Source organism: Vipera ursinii (assembly GCF_947247035.1).
Source record: "Vipera ursinii genome assembly, chromosome: 1".
NCBI classification, from domain to species: domain Eukaryota; kingdom Metazoa; phylum Chordata; class Lepidosauria; order Squamata; family Viperidae; genus Vipera; species Vipera ursinii.
Genome location: NC_139512.1, coordinates 260364422 through 260386557, shown reverse-complemented (window position 1 = coordinate 260386557; position 22136 = coordinate 260364422). Strand labels below are relative to the sequence as shown.

Here is a 22136-nt window from a genome sequence, read left to right as displayed (position 1 = left end):
TCACTTGTTTCTACCCAGACCTGTTCCAGACATTTGGGTAGCATTTCCAGAGCAGAGCTGAATGGATTCAATTTGCTGCAAGTGAGAGAGGCAAAGTTACCCATTACAATGCAACATCTGAAATCTGAACTATCATAATAGAGTTGGATAGATACTGATACTCAAGATTTTAATTTCAGACTAAGCCCAATCCTCTCCTAGTTATAAGGGGCGTGCGGAGAAAAAAGTATGAAGTTTACTGAGCTGCAATGTTTGAAATGTACAGTTCTTACATTTTGATATGCTGTGGTACTCTTATTCAGGCCTTCCTGGGGAAATGGGCTTATAACTAACCCATCAGCCCTTTCTCCATATTTCTGTTGGTCAGAAGGTTTGGTCATCCAATAATGGAGGGAGAGAAAAAGGTAAGCAAGATAGATTTCAGGCTGTGGGTTGTTTGTGGCATCATTGCTTAAGTCCAATAGAAGTTGGATACCTTGTGCAAATACTCAAAAATTGCCCAGGTTACCATTGCTCAATTCTGTGGAACAGACTGGTTGACCAGATGCTCTGAACTTGTGAAATCAATTTCATGCTAGAAGAGGAGGGTTTGTGATAGCTATCTACAGGATGGGCTTCAGGATTTTTTACAATCTGTAGCAATCATTCAGCTTGGAAATCTCTTCGTGTTGCTCTTCTCCTGAACTGAAACTGGAAAGCCTCGAAGTCCGCTCATATCGAAGAGGTGACTTCAAACTAGCTGTGGGTTGAGTCCCACCCCCTCCCATGGTTATGGACTCTTTGATTTAGTCATGGATTCTGGGATTTTGCACAGCCCATGCTGGTGGTGCCCAGGCTGTGAATCCTCTTAGATGAAATATGGAGAATATACAGCTCAGCCTTCTCCCACAGTGCTCACCGAAGAAGTTCCTGTCAGCCTTCTTTTATACTGCAGGCTCTGTGAGAGAAAACCAAGGGAGTCACTGAAGCAAATCCACATAGCCACATCATTTAGCTCTTGAAAGGGACCAGACCAGGCAAGCTTCACTAAACAGCTTCAAGGGACTGTTTGGTTCAAAGCCTTGTCAAACTGAAGCACGTTGAAATTCCTTTCAGGATGAAAATGTACCAGAATGACCTCATCCATCTTCAGCCAGAAATTGCATCATATATTTCATAACTTATATTTCCCTTAAAAACTGAGATTTTAAATTCCCACTTGAGAGTGGGCATGCGGCCTGGGCAGGTGTTCAAAGTTGAAATGTAGATGAAAACTGTATTGCCGTTTGTTTGTCAATGTAAATATATTGCAAATTTGTCAAGGTAAAAGTTTCTTAAATGCATGTAATAAAGTGGCTTAATATGACAGGCACACATTTTTATGAATGCATTTCGACTGTATTATCTCAAAACTTCAAAGCTTTGGCTGTCATAATCTTGACTTATATTACTAATCATTTTTTGCATTCACACCTGCTTTCGAAATGTATGGAAATTAGAAGAAATAAGTTATAACAAAGTATTTTATTGTATATATTTTATTAGAGTGAAAGAGGAAAACATAGGGTTCATGTTCAAAAGAGGAATTAGCAGATGCAGAGGACATTTATTGCTAAGCTGATTGCTAACATGTTCCATATGTAATGGAGAGGAAAAACATTTTAGTTTGTATTACTCTACTAGAGTGAATGAAGGTTTTCCTAACCAAATTAAACCTGATTTTGCCCTTGATCCTGGAGAAACAATTCCCTTTAGCATTGGTTATGAGTCCAGTGAAATTGCCTATGCTAACCACCTTCTAGAATGGTTCACCTGGAGCTATGGTCACTTGAAGAAAATGCCTGTGGACAAAACCCAAAATGTGGACAGTAGCAATTCTACCTCTTCCCTTTCTTCATAAAATGACAATCTCTTTCATTCAAAAGTACGTCATCTGCTCATGCTTTCATGCTGACATTTCTACAAAGGCTTGGTAATATGTCACACAAAGTAAAGCAGCTATTAAAGAGTTTACATCTCCACAACCCAGTAGATGTTCATGAATTACAAAAGCACTTCCTATTACAAGGAGAAGGAAAAGGGCTCTCAGGCCCTCCTCCTCCATCAATCAAGGGCTATAAATGTGTGATGCTTGATTATATTGATTGTTGTCTTTTTTAACCCTGAATACAAAGTGATTAGCAAATAATTCAGCATTTTTAACTCCTGTGATTTCATGCTCACTAATCTAAAACTTCAGATCAAACTATTTTATTTGTTTTGCCCTCTTTTATTTCTAAAAAAAAGGTAAAAGTTCCCCCGCACATGCGTGCTAGGACGTCTCCATGGTCATGTGGCCAGCATGACTAGACGCCAAAGGCGCACGGAACGCTGTTACCTTCCCACCGTTGTGGTCCCTATTTTTCTACTTGCATTTTTACGTGCTTTCGAACTGCTAGGTTGGCAGAAGCTGGAACGAGTAACAGGCGCTCACTCTGTTACACGGCACTCGGGATTCGACCCGCCAAACTGCCAACCTTCTGATCGACATGCTCAGCGTCCTAACTTAATAATATAGACAAGCAATTCAAAAGAAAGTCCAATCTCCTGAGGGACTGTTTTTTTTAAAAGTGGTCTCCAAATATACTTCATTATATATTATGTATTATTTGCATATTATTATAATTAATAGCCTTTCACGTCTCTCTTGTGTTCAGGATCGTATTCCCCCCTATTTTTGGAACAGATCCCGGCAATCACAGCTGTTCTTCCAGCTGCTGAAGGTAAGTTCAGTTAATTTCTATAAAGAAACATTCAGAGATTTTTTTTACAGAGTATCTTGACCAAAGATTATTCAAACTGATGTGAGTATCATATCCTAGGTCAGGGCTGAGGATGGAGATAAAGGAAAGCTTAGCTATAAAATCCGGAGTCTAAATCCAAAATATTGCTCAGGATCAAAACAACACACAATAAGTTCCTAAGCAAGTCCAAAAGTCAAAGCCAGACTACTCCAGATCCATGCTGAGATTCCAGAAAAGAAAGACAAGAGAGAATGAAAATTAGCCACCAAGCTGCAAAAACATGGATATCAGGGAGGTTAGACAGGGTTCAAGATTCCAAGGGAAACCACTCATTGGGTGAGATGCCACTTCTGGAATGTCTCAATTTTGTTTTAAAATAAAATAAAATAAAATAAAATAATAAAATAATAAAATAAAATAAAATAATAAAATAAAATAAAATAAAAAAATAAAAAAATAATAAAATAAAATAAAATAAAATAAAATAATAAAATAAAATAAAATAAAATAATAATAAAATAATAAAATAAAATAAAATAAAATAAAATAATAAAATAAAATAAAATAAAATAAAATAATAAAATAAAATAATAAAATAAAATAAAATAAAATAAAATAATAAAATAAAATAATAAAATAAAATAATAAAATAATAAAATAAAATAAAATAATAAAATAAAATAAAATAATAAAATAAAATAAAATAAAATAAAATAAAATAATAAAATAAAATAATAAAATAAAATAATAAAATAATAAAATAAAATAAAATAAAATAATAAAATAAAATAAAATAATAAAATAAAACAATAAAATAAAATAAAATAAAATAATAAAATAAAATAATAAAATAATAAAATAAAATAAAATAATTAAAATGAAAAATATGCTCCCAGAAAAATGTATTATAACCCTAGCAGGTGTAGAGAGTGGTGGTGGTGGTTGTTTTGGTGCCTGAATCAGCATTGGCTCCTGGGGACTACCTAGACCAGGGGTCGGCAACCTCGGCTCTTTTATGACTCGTGGACTTCAACTCCCAGAATTCCTGAGCCAGCTATGCTGGCTCAGGAATTCTGGGAGTTGAAGTCCACAAGTCATAAAAGAGCCGAGGTTGCCGACCCCTGACCTAGACTAATCCCTGCATTTTCCTTGGCAAGATTTTTCAGAAGTGGTTTGCCATTTATTTCTTCCAAAGCCTGAGAGACAGTGGCTGGCTCAATTCTCCTCCAGGTCCAAGGTCACCCAGTTGGCTTCATGCTGAGTAAATCGTGTTCTCCCAATTTCTAGTCTTGTGTCTTAACCACCGAAGCGTTCTCATTCTTTCAGGAATATCTAGAAACAGGATGCTAGATTAATTAATTAGTTTCCTTGAAAAATTTCCAAGCAAACTTTGCTTGGTCACCCAAGAAGCCATAAGTGTGAGGTATTTAGAGATCTAGCATGGTATGATTGAATAGGGTAAGAGTAGAACTACCATGTAGGAAGCAGGATGAGAAGGTAATAAGAAGCAGATCAGGGCTTACCTTAATGAGACTGTAGCACCTGAAGATGATAGTTTTGTCCCAAAGTGAGATGATAGTTTGACTTCCATTTCCTGTAAAATATAAATATAGAAGGTAGAGCTGAATTCACAATTAGTCCCCAAAGGCTTGGTGTTAGGTGTGATATATTGCTGCCTGCCTTTGATGGATGCATCTCTTTAGCTTATCAGAAAAAAAAAAACAATTTAAGAACTAAATGCTGTTGTGCCACCCTATTTGTCATAATGGTAAATATTCATTGTGTTAAGTTGCAATTAGTGTTTTAAGCTTTAAATGCTCTGATTTAGTTCCTAATTTTCAGAATGATGAGTTACATATTGCTTCTGCTGATCCTCAAGGAATTTTAACCATTATGGAATTGGCTGTGTATATGTTTCGTTCCAGTGGTGCTATATGTAATTATATTCATAAATTGATGCATGCAGCTGCAGAAATTGAGAAGACGGTATAGCCCACACACACACAGCTGAATTCATAGAAAAGTCTATGGACCCCATTTTTCCTTAATAGTTGCAATATCAGGAGTTAATGAAATTCATTCAAGGAAAGAAGGAAAGAGGGGAAAAAACAAAAGACATGTTTAAAGTCTCTGGCATAGTGGTCAGTCAGTAATCTAAATTTCAGAAAGATACAGGGGAAATCTGAATAGGTATTTCTGAAGTATAAAAACCTAAATTGCTTCCACCTCTCCTGTCTGATCTGGCAAGAAGGGCATGCTCTGGATACTATCGATACTAGGGAATGTTGGTTAGCTAGATACAGAAGGCATGGGTTAGAGCCCATCTCTTGGTTATGTGAACGATTATGTTAGATTGTGCCTGGCTGCTATGTGATTTTTTTACGTTTGTTTTTATATTGTCTGTTTTATATATTTACTGTAAGCATAGAAAAGTAAGATACGACACTATATAAGTCAAATAAATAATATTAATTCAGCAAACTGAAGGTAAATTTAGTGTTATATGTAATCGATAAAACACTTTGCATAGGAAAAGCCCTGTGCAAAGATTTACTAAATAACGATTAAAAGGAAGGATAATTGTTTTTCGTTGTGATAGTAGTAAAACAGTTTGCTGAAGTGACATATAAAATTATAGGTTAGGTCTAGTCCACCGCATCCACATTAGAATCTAGATATAGAACTATATCTCTGATGTTGGGCTCTTAATCCTAATGCTATCACAGTGCTCCTTATACTTATTTACACAGATTTACACGACTCATTTCTGTGACGCTGTTAGAAGAGGCCTGCAGGCAACTGACAATTTAGAACAGGGATCCATGTGTCAGTGTCATTTCTAATACAGAGAGAAACAAACAAAAATCAATACGAAGACTTCAGATTCTGAAGCAGTTCTATACCAAGCATGAATCCAGAACAGGGAAATAAATATCTTACCCTAATTGACGTCTGATACTGACAATGATATCAATAAAAATGAGTACAGTACAGACTTTCCAAGAAGACTGCTCAGTATGACACAGTATTGAAACCAACGTAGTTAATGTGAACAGTAAAAGCAAACAAATACCATAGTGCCATAAAAGTAATTTCAGAGTTCTGTAATTTAGGACAGAGGTCCCCAACCTTTTGGGTACCAGGGACCGGTTACGTGGAGAGAGGTTTCTCCGCGGACCGGAGGGGATGTGGTTTTGTGTGCTGCCTGCATCCTGTGGATGGGGCTTTGCTTGTTTGTGTGGACCAGTTGCTGGCATGCCACAGACTGGTACCGGTCCACGGACCAGGGGTTGGGGACCCATGATTTAGGATATATATTATCAGGGGAAAAATAATTCATTAAGAAAATATTTTCCCCCAAACTAAGTACTGATTAATCTTTTGCACGATTATCTGTGCATTTCTAGTGCCTGCCAAACTAACCATGTCCATAAGATGAGAAAAAACCACTTTTGGTTTCATTTCTCTGACATTGCTATTTTTTATTTCTTTTTTGATACTGAATTTCCATATGACGCTGGCTCCAAATCAGTCCATTCCAGTATTTTCTTTGCTGCTTCCATGGTTTTTCCCCCCAGCTTGTGGCAATCTTGTTCCAATCTTTCATAAAATATGATGGCATGTCTGTTATGGCTTATAAGAATGATTCTACCTTTAATTAATTTAGGCTGTCTCTGATTTCTTTTCAGAGTAGCTTGGGGAGAACTGATTGTCCATTTACTCATCCATTTCTATTTCTCTCAGGCAGCACTTTATTTATAGTTTTTCTTCCTATCATAATTCTATTTCATTATTAAAAATATGGAAAAGAAATGAAAATCTAGATGCTTAGCCACTTAGGATGGATGGAATACTTAGGATGGAATACGTAGCCACTTAGGATGGAATACAGAAGCATGCTAATACTATAATCATTACAGTATGACCTGGACCCAGAGATAGCTATTTATTTACACTTTTTAGTATAGTATACCTTCATTACTTGGAAAACCTGGCCTGGAAACTTTTTCAAGGTGAAAATGAATCAGATTTCAGTTCAGTTGTGGGAGTATGGTAGATGACATGTAGAAGTCTCAGGAATTTACTGTTTAAATCTGTAGGACAATATCCATCAATATAAAAAGAAAAGGCATATGAAACAAATTTCCCTTGAGGGACATGGGCAGTAGAGAGACATAAAAAGTTCTGGGAACTTTTTTTTGCATGATTTCATTTGATCCAATGAAGCTTACCCATAAACCATGTTGCTGATTTGTTCACCAATAGGTTCACAATTAAAATAAAATGCCTGGTATACAAATGAATGCATAGGCAGTGGGACTGTATCTGTTGCTAAGCATTTCCACTGCATCCTTGGCATTTTTATTTCATTTTGCATTTGGAATTCACTGTCAATTAACTTTGGAGGACCAAACTTCCATATTATACTTTTAAATCTGAAGGCAGTCTGCTTCTACTTCCTACTACCTTCCTTAATGTGTTATCATATTTTAAATGACTTTAATTATTCTGACCTGTGAAAGATTTTAAGCTCCTCTTTTAGAGAGCAAAGTTCAATGCTCACAGAAGATCCACAACATATTTACATTATTTGAGTGCAAGAATATTAAATGTGCCCTAGCTATCTATTACTCCATCCCAACAGCAAATAAATTATAGGCTGGAAAGGCAATAAACAGCAGAGCAGAAGATTTCAGATACTTAATGAATCTTCTATGCTGTCTCCCAGAATGACCTGCCTGCATCATTATTCCTTAGCTTTCTTAGTCCCAAAGGGTTTGGCTATATCCGATCCAAATGACAGACAAGGTGTTTAAAAACATTAGATTAATTTATACTTTAGTGATTACAGTACCTATTTTTGACTTAGCATTCTTCAGACAAGACAAACAGATGGGTTCCAGAATAATAATAATAAAAAAACCAGCTACTCTCAAAATCTCAGATTGATTTTATTTACATTTCCTTGACCTTTGTAAATTGCCTGATTACATCAGTATGGCACAGCTATGCAATGCTGAAGAGAAGAATAGAACCTAAACGAAACACTCATTAAAAAAAGAATGCTTGAAGAGACCTTGTCAGATGAAATGAGCTCAGAGGCACAGCAGGCTTTAGAGAAGTTCTAATATACCAGGAATATCATTTCTATTCTCAGCTGATTTCAATGAATATTAATACTTTTAATACTTGGAAACTGAGAATAGGCAATATATTAACTGTTTCATCAAATGAAATGAAATAAAATAGCCATGATGCTTAGGAATTCTGGAAGCACCAGTCGCAATATTCTTAGACGCCGCAAGGTGAGGAAGGCTGAAAGAGAATATACCCTTAAATAGTATAAATAGAATTGATCTAGCCAAAATGGAATCTAGTATTAATTTTAAAATTATTTCATGCTGAACTATATCTCAATAATGCTGTATTAGGGACTGGTGTGGATATGAAATAGAGATCTAACTCAAGTTTAATCTGTTTTATATTGCCAATTAAATCTGGAGGGACAAACTTCCATATAATATTATACTTTTAAATCTGAAGGCAGTATTTTAGGGAAAATCAAGCTACTGTCACATGTCTTTCACAAAAATGTGTTTCCATAACCAGTGCTTTTTTGTAAAAGAAAATGGTGCCAGAACTCACACATGTCATACAACCCGCCTTGCCTACCCTACAAGGTTCCATCCAGAAAAGGTGCCAGAACTCCGTTCTGAGCGTTCTATGAGAAAAAAAGCCCTGCCCATAACCATTCTTAAAATTTTGATCAGAAGCATCAAAAGTACCTAGGCTTCAACTGAAGGAAGCCTCATGCTTTTTGTTTCTATATGCTCTTCTTTACTGCCAGCCTTTTGATCCCCTTTTCTTCCCTCCTCCTTTTGCTGATGATGGATGGGCAGCAAGCTGTTCCTGAATCATCACTAATGTCACCTACTTACTCCCTGTATCATCTTGGAACTTAAAGTGTGAAAATACAGAGCTTCGTAATGTGTATTTTCAGAGAGTCTCAGTTGTATAGCACTATGCCACCTAACTCAAGTGCTTTGCTATATTTAGAGATTCTCATCACAGGCAGATCAACAGGCAGTTGCTGCACTCTAATCTACTGTGAAGGACACTTGGCATAAATCCAGTGCTGCTACTCCTTGCCTTCTTCCATCTCTTAAAAACACTTGACATCACAGGTGGAAGACATAAGATGTTGTAGAAGTCATTGAAGACCATTTTAGAGCAATGTGCCTGACCTTTTAAAGGCTTGCATTAAACCCTTCTTATTTTTCTCATCACACCTTCCAATCTTTCTCTCCTTCAGAAATAAACCTCACCGACTTTCCAAAGGTTTTTTTTTTCTTTAGAAAGAGATCTTTTTAATTTAGGGATTTTCTAGGACCTTGTTCCATTGATATGGGGTTATGGAAAGTAAAACATATTTCGCAGAAAGTAACATTCAAGGAAAAACCTGGGAATAGTTCTTTGTTTCAGATAAGACTGTGCCTTCTGAACTGGAAATAGCAACCCTTGTTAAAATCTGGATGAGGTCATATGCCATAGCAATGTGAATGTGCAGCCTCAGTTTATTCATTTCTATTGTGAAATATTGAATATATTTTGTGTTTATGAGGCTATGGATAAGAAAGCTTTTTTGTTGGGCAGATCTACGTATTTTGAACTAGATTGACAATTTGGGATCACATGCAAAGTTGGCTTCTGCATACTTAGAATTACAAAATCTTAATGGGGAAATCTCTGTTCCCCCATGTTCAGCCTCAGAATAACCTTTTAAGAAGCACAATTACTTAATTTATTTAAAGTATAAATCCATTCCTGGCTACTTGCAAGCTACCTTTCCTTTTCAGCCTAATCTGCAACTTTGTTGTAACTTGTGAAATGCAAACTCTATGCCAAGAGTCATATAATACATGTTAGAACTGAGAGAGTGGAATGACATACAAATTATTGTCCAAATCAATTTATTTACTTTGGAAAGAGCATGCACTAATAGCACCACATATTTTCTACTCCATGTTCCCATCGAATACTGTATATCCTTCTCCCTTGGTGCCATAGTTTCTGTTTGCCAGTTGCTTTTCAACTTTCATTATCAAGGTCCTTTCATATAATTTCTCAATTTGCTCATATGGGACCTAAAATGAATTTATGGAATGGAATCAATTTAGGACCAGAATGATGTTAATAGGAATATTTACCTGATCATCAAAAAGGATTATTACCTGTATAGTTTAGTTTAGGAAGAAACAAGTGCCTCCCATTAAACATCAAAGATTTTTTTAAAATTATGCATAAACATTGTCACATTTTTTTCTGTGATCATTTTTTCTTCTGACAGATGTTCTAGTTTCCAGATATATGTGTATGTTGCATGAACTTAGTGCACATACTTGCACTTTTGGGGTCTTTTAGCATGCACACCAAAAGAAGAGTACTCCTTTGGCTCACCTTTGCTCAGGAAATTCAGGGAGTTGCATTCCAAGGGGACCTACAGAGCACAGAAGAAGAAAGGCTGCTAGTGTCTAATAATATTGCACACCTGTCAGAGATTAAAGTAAAGGCCTAATTCCGTTTCTCTGGCATTTTCAGAATAGGTATTACTATGTAGACCTTTCTAGTAAATGTGTATGAAACCAAATGAAACATCATTTCTGCTTCTTGGAAATTTTTACACTTGGGTAGACCATTTGTGTGCTAAGAATGTGTCTGACCTATTGATATATTTGTGCTGGATTGGAATGATAAATCTGAGTTCCTTCATGGATGTGAAGTGTAAAGAAAAATAATATAATATTTTTAATACAAAAGAAACTACTCATTGCTGAACAATTTAACAGGTATTTCATTGCACTGTGAATAGCACAATATTGGTATACAGGCAGAATCAATTTGTTTTCATACCTCTTTGTAAATCTTTTCTCTCCTATAGCCCATGGATGGTCCTTATATTTATGGAACCAATATGCAGAAAGACTATAGGGTTTATAGCTTTTAAGAAAACATCTGCTTTGTAACACTCTCAATCTCATTTTTTTGCTGGAGCTTCTGCAAACATCCTGTCCTTTCTCATCCCTGGTAATTTATTATTTGCATTCCTTCGTTTAACTTTTAAAAAAATATTCTTTCATTCTTACAGTGGGAAAGCTTAACGTGACTGCTACAAAAAGTAAGTAGTGTATATTGCATTCTCTTGTTTGCTTTTGGATAGATAACCCATACTTATCCATCTGAAATGGTCATGCGCTCTTCTAATATCCAGAAGAACATATTGTGTATTTAAATCAGCATGTGTGGGAAGAGTTAGAATGTGCCAATAAACCATGACTAAGCTAACTTAATCCTGGGTCCTTTAGAGTGAAATGCACAGGATTCCATATCACAAGGAGATTTGAAATGTTGGTTTCAAAGGTCCTCCTCTGAAGATAATCAGGCTGTATAAATGGATGCAAGACAGAAACTAGTTAGTGCTACTCTCTTCTGCTCTTCTAAGTTGATAAAACATGTGAGGCATTTCTCTGTATGTTGGCAATGAATAAAATATATTAATATTAGAGATACTGAAATTGAGGGCAGAGTTAAAGGTAAAACTGCATGTTTAAATATTTCTGGGCTATTTTTATTTTCTTTCTTTCATGCCTTATGTTTCTTAGTCATATGTGGGAGAAGCTGCTCCTGATCATGCATGATCTTAAGTCCATAAGATATATTTTAGCGAATTAACAGAATATGGGTATATTAAGAAAACAGCTTCCTCTCTTACATTTTTCTCTTCCTTTCAGACACTCGGTATAACCCCATGTTGTGTTAACTGCCAACTGTAGCATTTCAGGTTGCAAATGGGAGCACATATGATTGAACTCTCTTTTGTTTTTAAAATAAGTCCTCTAAAGACAATTCATTTGAATGATTTGGGACCAGTACATTTTGAAATTATTTCAACCTCTGTTTCTGTGTCTGCTTACCTTTGCCTCCATCTGCGTAACTCTGTCTCAGTTTACTGTCTCTGGGCTTTATCCATTTTCGTCTCCATCTCTGTCTCATTTATATCATCAATATCTGGATCTATTATCCAATCTGTGTCTGCAGCCTGAAGGGATGCATCTGAGACACAAACTGATGAAACTGAAGCAAGGCTAATGGTCTGCTCTATCAGGGGTTTAAACAGAGCTCCTTTGGACCTGAGGGAGGCCTTTCAGATGGAGCTCGTTGACCTGCATCACATCAATGTATTCTCACTCTTAGATCCAGAAAGGATCTGTCTCCCTCCTCTTCAGAATACAGCCATCAGAAAACCCCCTGCAATCACCCTTAGATCTATTTAACTAGGGTAGAAAGCTCTGGATGAACACTAAAGGCAGCAAAGAGTTTTCAGTCTCTTTCAGCTGCCACCACTTCCCCTTCCATTTTGTCCTTCAGGAGCACAAGAAAAGGAAGAGAGCACCAACATGGAAGCTTCCAGAGACTCCAAGGGCTCTATTTCTTGTACCTGTTGCAGCAGCCACAGCAGTGTTAGTGCCTCTTCTGTCACTCACTCTGCCTTCCTATAGGACTGTCAAGCAGCTGTTCAGTTGACAACTGGGTGTGGCAGCAAAGAGTCAGAAAAAAGCTGACTGGGTTCCATCTAATTACTGTCGAATATAGCAACCCAGATAGGATAGCCTTAATCACCTTGCCTGGTCTAATTGAAGGTGTGGGCTAAAGCAACAACTGGAAGACTGATGGACTCCCCTTTGTTAAATGTACAGCATTACTCTTCATCTAATTATCTATTTTAAAATTGCATGGGCTGCTATTATATGGAGGAATGCATCCCAATCTGAAGCTGGACAAATGCATCATATATATATATATATATATATATATATATATATATATATATATATATATATATATATATATATATATATATATATATATATATATATACACACACATATATATATACACATATATATATACACACATATATATACACATATATATATACACATATATATATACACATATATATACATATATACATATACATATACATATACATATACATATACATATACATATACATATACATATACATATACATATACATATATATATATATATATATATATATATATATATATATACATATGTTTTCGTAGATTCTCGCGGGTGTCTGTATGTGTAGATCTAGAGTCTCGGGTTTCTTCCCGCGTTCCTTTCATCTTCAGAAAGTTGTGGCGACGTTTCGACGAAATCCCATCCGTCATCATCAGGCCGGAGTGTTCCTCCTGCTGCTTCCAGGAGCAATGCGTGGTCTGGCTGTTCCTTTCCTTCCAACTGCCGGTGGGGCTGTGTTCTGACTGGGAGGAGGCGTGGTTGTCTTCTGATTGAGTGGAGGCGTGGCTGTCTTCTGATTGGGTGGATACGTGGTTGTCTTCTGACATTTAAATATCTAAAATATGTCCTTATAAATAAGCCATTCTAACTCTTTTATATTACTCATATCAAGAAAAAAGATAAGAAAAGAGAAGAAAGAGAGAGTACTATGTTATTTGAGGGACTCCTCATTCTTAAAGTAAAATTCATATCCAAAATCTTTCTATTACTTTAACTATATTCAAACGGGTGTTTCTTTTTTAAATATTCTCTCTGATAAGTCCCATCATCTATTTTCTTAATTTTCATTTTGGCCTTCTTCTTTTGCCCAATATCTTTAATCAATATATTCTGCTGAATCAAAGAGTCTTTCCATATTGTTGTAGGTATCACTGTAGTTATAAAAAATAAGTCAAGTACAATATCTTTGTAAGAGGCATTTGCTCTTTCATGTTCGTTGAAAATCTTTTTCTTTCTTGTTCTCTCTGTATCTCTTATCATTTTTTGTCTCTCTAGTTCTAGTGGTGTTCCTGACGTCTCTGCAATCCATTTTGACTAGTCTTTTTTCTTATCCTCAAATTTCTCTTATGGCATAAGTTGTCTTTTCCAAAACCAATATTTCTTTTTTTTTTAATTGAAAAGTTTTATCATACATTTTATCTTTAACAATCCCCCCTACCCCTCCCCTATCCCTCCCTCCCTACCCCTCCCCCCTCCCCTCCCCCCCCGACTTCCCAGAGCTAAGTACAAGGTATATAAAAAAAACAATCATAAACATCCATATGCTAACAACCATAAACTCTAAAATCTCTCTCTCTCTAGCTCATATAGGATAACTACAAACACTATTAATATAAAATATATAAAAAAGAGAAAAAAAAGAGAAAAGAAAGGAAGACTTATTCAAATGCTACATGAAACTTTTTAGTCCCATATTTATTCTGGATATACTCGATCCATTTTCTCCACTCCATAATATAACGTTCTTGCGATCTATCTTTCAAATAAGCCGATATCTTCGCCATCTCTGCCAGGTCAGAAACCTTTAAGGTCCATTCTTCTATAGTCGGCAGTTCCTCCTTCTTCCAATACTGACCTATTAAGAGTCTTGCTGCCGTAATTAAATTCAGCATCAACTTAGTGTCCACAACTGTAACATCTGTAATTATTCCCAACAAAAAAAGTTGCGGACAAAACTTTATCCTTTGCTTAAAAATCTTCTGCATATTCCACCAAATTTTTATCCAAAAAGCCTTAACCTTTTTACAAGTCCACCATATATGAAAATATGTTGCATCTTCTTCACCACACCTCCAGCATTTAGGCTGATAGTTCGGATACATACTTGCAAGCTTTTTAGGATCTAAATGCCATCTGTAAAACATTTTATAAAAGTTCTCTCTTAAATTTTGAGCTTGTGTGAATTTTACGTTCCTCACCCAAATCCTTTCCCACGTGTCCATTGTAATAACTTCTTGGATGTTTTGGGCCCATTTAATCATACAATCTTTAACAAGTTCTGTTTCTGAGTCAATTTCTATCAAAGCAAGATATATCCGTTTAATATGTGCTGGACCCTGATTTATGATTTGCTTTATCAGATTTTCATCAGTCATTGTAAAACCAGTTTTCTGATCTTCTTTCCACCTGGCCCGTAGCTGAGTATATTGAAACCAAGTTTGGACAATCTTCTCATCTCGCAAGAGGCTGTATGGTTTCAGACACCAGACATTTCTTTCCAAACTTAAAATCTCCTTATACGTAGTCACATCATGTTTAAAACCAACATTTATATTTTCTATTGCGTGTTTTGGGATTGCCCACAATGGTATCTTGCAATCTAACTTATGTCTATACTTCTTCCAAACTCTCAGCAATGCCTGTCTTAAAATATGCACTCTAAACACATTATCTACCTTCTTATCATACAACAAATATGCGTGCCAGCCAAACAACAAGTCGTGGCCCTCAAGATTTAATAATCTCTCTTGTGTCAAATTAAGCCAATCACTTATTCCTGCTAACGCAGCAGCTTCATAATATAATTTAAAATTGGGCATTTTAAGACCACCTCTTTCACGAGTATCCTGCATAATCTTAAGTTTAACTCGTGGCCTTTTCCCTGCCCAAACAAATTTATTGATACCTCGCTGCCATTCCTCCAGATTAGAATCTTTCTTAAGAATCGGTATCATTTGAAATAAAAATAAAAATTTAGGCAGGACATTCATTTTCACTGCTGCGATTCGCCCCAACAAAGACAGTTGCAATTTTTCCCAACTCTCCATTTCTTTTTGAATTTCCCCCCATAATTTTTCATAGTTGTTTTTATATAACTTTGTATTAGAGGGCGACAGAAGCACCCCCAAATATTTGACCCTTTTAACAATCTCAAATCCAGTTAATCCTTCCAATATTTCTTGTAATTTTTTTTCCATTTGGGTTAAATCATACTTCTTTGTTGTGTTAAGTTCCATCTTTGAGTCTCTATCCTCAAATTTGTGTTCAGTTATCTGTTTTATCTGCTCCTTCTCTATTGTTATTTCCTGGGAATTTTTTGTTGTAAAGTTAAATTGGAGATGAATTGGTTTATGTTTTCAAGTTACTTTGGATTTCTTTGTGGTTTGAAGTTATTGTTTGAATTAGTTGCAGCATCTCATATGTCTCCTCTTCAAACATATTTATTTTTTCTTGATAAGTTCTTTCTGCAAGTCTCTGATTTTCCATAGTGGTCAAGAATCAAGGTTTTCTTTTCTTTGCAAATAGCTTTAGAGTCACAATTTAGTAGATATTTATAATCCAAAAAGGTTCAAAAAGGTTTCCTGAAGTTTATAATCCTCTCTTTGTTTGCAACCCAAATTGTTTTCTTTTTTGTCACAGCTGTTCTCTGTTGTTATAGCTTTGAATATCACAAGCACAGATTAGTTTTTTTCCAGATTTTGCAAGTCCTGTATAAAAGCCATAGCTGTCATAGTCTTTATCCACCACTAGATGTCAGCACCAGTTTATTTTTCAAATTATCAAACTAGAAAATTGCCTTTAAAATGAGAATCTTAACCATTCAACAATTCCAAATGTATCCAAATTTAGGTTTTATATTCATTTCATTTCTGTATGTTTTACTCCTACATAAAAGGTTTAATTTGCCACTTCTGATAGTAAAAGGGTGGGACAAAAATCCCCCTCCTTCACGTTCAGAGGTTTTTTGCTTCTTGGGATTTTTTTTCCAGGAAAGTTAATAAGTAGGATAGAGAAAATCGATGATCTTACCCAGATTCAAATGCGCTGTTTACAATCAGCTTAAAATAGTGCTTTTTAACTTTGTTTGCTTGTAGCTTGGGCTAGACTCTGTTGGTTTCTGGAAGGCTTCTCCTGGACCGATGGGCTCAACTGTCATCTCTCCGTGGGCTACGGGACTTCCTTCCTTCTTTGCCGCCTCTTCGGGGTGGCTTCTGGCTCATTTAGGGTCCCCTAACAGGAAGAAATTCAGCCAAAGGACATGGAGTCCCAAAATCCCTTGGCTGCTGTGCTACTGCGCAAGACTGAAAGTCCATCTGAACACATTTTCTATGGCATGTGGCCAGCATCGCCATATACCAAGGTGCACAAAATGTTGCTATCTTCCCACAAAAGTAGTACCTATTAATCTACTCACATTGGATGCTTTCAAACTGCTAGGTGGGCAGGAGCTGAGGCAAGAACTGAAGCTCACCCAATTACACGGTGCTCGGTTCACAAACGCGGGCTGTCAGTTTTCCAGCTGACAAACTCAGCATCTTTAACCACATTTACTTTTGGAAAAGAATCAAAGAGCACATATAAATTTTGAACCTGAGGTTTTGGAGAGGTCATATCCCATCCAGCATAGAACTGTAGATTGCTAGGATCACCTATTCCTTATGTGGATGAAGTTTAAAGGCATTTGCCCTCATCCACTTCATTATAATATCAGATATCTATATCAGATGGTTGGTGAAGTAGCCGAAGGACCACTCGGGACGACAGGCTAGTTCAACAACAGGTTTATTAAGAGCAAGACAAACATAGAATAACTTGTCCGGCTTTTATAGCCGGCAGCTGGTAGCGAGGACCAATCAGCGGTGTTCATTTTGGCGCCCTGTCAGGCAGGGACCAATCCGCGTCGTCTTTTGTTGACAGCTCCGGCTTCCGCGTGTCTTGGTGTTTTGACAGCCGCGAGCTGTCAGCGGTCGCGCCTGCGCTGTACGGTGAGTGCTTTGACAGCTCAGGCTTCTCCGTAGTCCGGCGTTTGACAGCCGCGAGCTGTCAGTGGTGGCGCCTGCGTGGTGCGAGGAACTTTGACAGCTGTCAAAGTTCCCGCGTGTATTTCTGTCAGGCGGTTTTACTTATATATACTAGGCGATGCCTTCTTATTTGTACTGTTAACATATATATACATTGAATAAAGGAATGTTTACATATATAATACACCCCTTACCCCTCCCCTGGTTCGTTTCTTCTTTTTTGGATGTTTGAACCTGCCCACTGATAGTCTTTTAGGTAGGTGGGTGGTCTTCGATTCCTGGTTGAGCGGCGAAGGGGTGGTGGGTGTTCTGGTTCTGGTTCTTCGTCTTGGTGTTCAGCTTCCTGGTTTGGGATAGGCCGCATTTCCGGTGGGGGTTGTAAGTCGGCACTGGTTGGTTGCTCAGAAGTGTGTGGTGGTTGTCTGGGTCTGAGCTGGTCAATATGGCGGCGTATGTTGCCCTGTGCTTGCGTCGCTACAAGGTATGAGATGGGCCCTGTTTGTTTTATTACTGTCCCTTGGACCCACTTGTTTTTATCTGTGTATGAACGTGCCCATATTAATTGACCCGGGTTGAGTTTGCGGCCGGGGTGGGGGTGCTGTTTTTCTTCTGGGGCTGTGTCAGGGTGCAGTCTGTCGAGACGTGTTATTAGCCTCCTCCCCCATCTTAATTCTGCTGGTGATTTGCTAGTTGTAGAGCATGGTGTTGTGTGTTGTGATAAGAGGAACTGGCTGAGTCGCCTTTGCCAGTTTCCTTTAACGAATTTTTTCAAGGCTTCTTTTGTGTATCGTACCATAATTTCAGCCATTCCGTTCGACGATGGGTGGAACGGCGCAGACGTGACCAGCCTAATACAATTCCTCGTAGCGAAGATCTGAAATTCACGAGAGGTGAATTGAGGTCCATTGTCAGAAACTATGGTATCAGGTAGGCCGTGTGTTGCGAATATTTTTCGTAAGGCTTGAATAGTGGCTGTGGACGTTGTTTTCCTAAGGGGTGTGACTTCCAGCCATTTGGAATAGCTGTCCACTACAATTAAGAAACTTTGGCCCTGGATAGGTCCTGCAAAATCTATATGTATACGTGACCAAGGGTTCCTAGTAGTCTCCCATTTATGGATTGGTGCCTGGGGTGGTTCATTCCTGGTCTCCTGACAGGTGTAACACCCACCCACATACTGTTCAATTTGTTTATCTATGCCGGGCCACCACACATAACTTCTGGCCATCGCCTTCATTTTTACAATTCCAGGGTGCCCTTCATGTAAAATGTGCAATGTTTGGTCTATGTTTTTCTCTGGTATGATGACCCTATTTCCCCATAGCAGGCAACCTCTGTGTGTTGAAATCTCATTTTTTCTGTTATAATAAGGTTGGAATTGGGGTTGTGGGTTTTGAGTTGGCCACCCAGTTGTGGCCCATTTGAGGACTCTGGCAAGTATTTTATCTTTTGTTGAATTATTGGCTATAATGTTTGCAGTCAGGGGGCATTCTGGAAGTTGGGAGATTGCTAAAATCCCGCTGGCTGGGGCTGGGTCTGAGTCCCTGGTTTGTATGGGCAGTCTGCTGAGGCAGTCAGCATGGCCCAATTCTTTACCTGGTTTATGTATTAGCTGATAAGAATAGGCTGCTAAAAATGTTGACCATCTTCAAATTCTCGGGGAGAGGATTTGTGGAGTAGTTTTATTCCAAGTAAATATGCCTAGCAGGGGTTTGTGATCTGTAAATATAGTAAATGGTCTTCCATACAGATAATCGTGAAATTTTTTGACCCCTGCCACTATCGCTAGGGCTTCCCTGTCAATTTGTGCATAGTTTCTTTCAGCTTTGGTCAGAGTGCGTGAATAGAAAGCTATGGGTCTTTGTGTACCGTCCTTGAATATGTGACTTAATACCGCCCCGATTCCATAGGGAGAGGCATCGCAAGCGATGCATATTGGGGTGTCTTCCCTGAAAAGGGTGATAGTTGAGCTGTGACAGATAAGCTTTTTTAACGATTGGAAACTGTTCTCATGTTCCTTGGTCCAGGACCAAGTTGTACCTTTGTCTAGGAGCCTATGGAGCGGCTCTGCAATAGTGGCTTTGTGGGGAATGAAGGCATGGTAAAAGTTTAACAGCCCCAAAAAGGATTGAAGCTCTTGCTTATTCCTAGGGCTGGGTGCAGTTTGAATAGCCATTAGTTTTTCAGCGGTGGGGTGGATGCCCTGGCTATCAATTTTATACCCTAGGAATTCTGTAGAAGTGACTCCAATAGAGCACTTCTCCCGCTTAAGTTTGAGACCGGCTTCTCTGAGCCGGCTCAGCACAGCTGACAACCTGTCAGCTAAACTAGCTTCGTTTTCCCCGGCGATGAGAACATCGTCGAAATAGGGGCAGACCCCGGGTATTCCCTTCAGGGTCTTTTCCATGATGCCCTGAAAAATACCCAGGGCTGCAGATATGCCGAATTGTAGCCTCTTTACTTTAAAAGCACCGCGGTGGGTGACAATAGTTTGAGCTTCCGCGGTGTCGTCTGTGACAGGCAGCTGTAAATATGCCTGTGTGAGATCAAGCTTGGCGAAAATGGTGCCAGAGCGGATGGAAGCAAATACGTCCCTTACCGCTGGCACCGGGTAAGCATGGGGGCTGAGGGCTAGGTTGACTGTCGCTTTATAGTCCGCGCACAGTCTCACTTCGCCATTAGGTTTGATTGGGGTGACAATAGGGGTCTCCCAGGTTCCCCCTTCTGTTGGCTCCAGTACCCCTAGTCCCACGAGTCGGTCAAGCTCGTTTTCAATTTTTTCTTTAAGGGCGAAAGGTACCCTCCTAGCTCTTATTTTAATTGGTTGAATTGCTGGATTTAGTTGCAGGGAAATGGGGGAACCTGTATATTTCCCTAAAGTGCCATCGAAAACGTCGGCGTACTTTTCGCAAACTGCTTCTAGGCTAGGTGTTTGAATGGTATTAACCCCCGTTAAGGCGATGCCTAGTGGAGTGAACCAGTTTAGCCCTATTAAATTGGTACGGTTCCCTGGCGTAACTAAAACCTCCAGGGGACCCTTGAACCCCTTATACTGCACCAGGACCTTGGCTTTCCCTTCCAACGGAATAGGGGTTTTCTGGAAGTCTGCAAGGTGTACCTGAGTTTGTTTCAGGGGGATTTGTCTTCGGCCTTTCTGACAGATTTCCTGATAGGTTGTCAGCGAAATTAATGAGACTGCTGACCCTGAATCTACCTCCATGTGGCAGGGCACCCCCTGAATTCTGACCCAGATCTTAACCTTGGAGCTTATGCTGTTTACCCTGTCAATTGTCTCTACCAGGGGGCCTGGTGGGGTTTCTCTGCTGGCCTGGGCAGCCGGCCTACCTGGGGGGTTTGCCTCCACCTCATTGATGTTGTCCCGGCCCTTGCTGCGGCACACCGGCTTGATGTGGCCAGTCTTCCCGCAGTTGTGGCATTTCGCGTTCCTAAAACGGCAGCTTCCTCGGGCATGGTTGCCCCCGCAGCTGGCACAGGCGGCCCGTTGTTCGTAACGCGGTGGTGGCGGAGGTGGGTTCCTGGATCCGCGGCGGTCCGACGTTTTTCCCCTCCTCGGCTGCCGGTGCTCCATCCAGCGCTGTAGGGCTTCTCCATCGGTGAAGTCTACTGACTCTCCGCTGTCGCTGAAGGTTGCGCTTTCCTGGTAGACGGTCGCGGGGGTCTCTGGGGTCGTGTTCGTCGGCTTCTTCTTGTGGCTGTGTTCATATGCCATGATCTCCCTGGTCAGCTCTGCCAGGTTCATGTCGGGTTTGGACGTCAGTTTCTTCTGTAGCTTCTCGTCCCTCAGACCGATCACCACCTGGTCTCTGATGCGGTCTTCCAGGTCGGGGAAGGAGCAGTTCCGCGCGGCGTGTCTGACCCCGGCAATGAATTCGTTGGCGGGCTCGTCCTGCCGTTGTTTCTTTTGTGCGAATTGCACCCGCCAGTACAGTTCTGAACGCGCTGGCATGTAGTACTTGTTCAGCTGGTCCACCAGGTCAGCGTAGGAGACTTCCGTGATGGGCACTGGGCTGAACAGCCCGACGGCTGCGTCGTACACCGGGGGCCCGCTGATGTACAGCAGAGCGGCGGCCTTTGCTCGGTCGTCAGTGATTTTACTGACGAGGAGAAATCCCTCGACTTGGCCGAGGTGTGATTGCCATCTCTCGGGATGGCGGGTATCAAACTCCCTCACACGGCCGAAGTTTGCCATGTCGTCCGGTCCTGGGTTGCTCCGATGGAAGTTAAAACTTCCGTGACAGCTCTTGCCGGGAACTCTCTTCCTCGGCCGTGACTTCAGCTCCGGAGCGATCCCACCTTCGTCGCCAGTGAAGTAGCCGAAGGACCACTCGGGACGACAGGCTAGTTCAACAACAGGTTTATTAAGAGCAAGACAAACATAGAATAACTTGTCCGGCTTTTATAGCCGGCAGCTGGTAGCGAGGACCAATCAGCGGTGTTCATTTTGGCGCCCTGTCAGGCAGGGACCAATCCGCGTCGTCTTTTGTTGACAGCTCCGGCTTCCGCGTGTCTTGGTGTTTTGACAGCCGCGAGCTGTCAGCGGTCGCGCCTGCGCTGTACGGTGGGTGCTTTGACAGCTCAGGCTTCTCCGTAGTCCGGCGTTTGACAGCCGCGAGCTGTCAGTGGTGGCGCCTGCGTGGTGCGAGGAACTTTGACAGCTGTCAAAGTTCCCGCGTGTATTTCTGTCAGGCGGTTTTACTTATATATACTAGGCGATGCCTTCTTA

The 22136-nt window shown here is 39.4% G+C and overlaps 1 protein-coding gene across 1 annotated transcript in view; it reads left to right on the top strand.

Moving 5' to 3' along the window:
* TRDN (triadin) overlaps window positions 1–22136 on the top strand; it is a gene marked incomplete at its 3' end in the record, with an annotated part of 235922 nt that overhangs the window by 94937 nt on the left and 118849 nt on the right. Inside the window, exons 14-15 of the mRNA XM_083374012.1 lie at window positions 2676–2741; window positions 10909–10938. Coding sequence (XP_083230138.1) covers window positions 2676–2741; window positions 10909–10938 — 96 coding nt within the window. The remainder of the gene's footprint in view (window positions 1–2675; window positions 2742–10908; window positions 10939–22136) is intronic.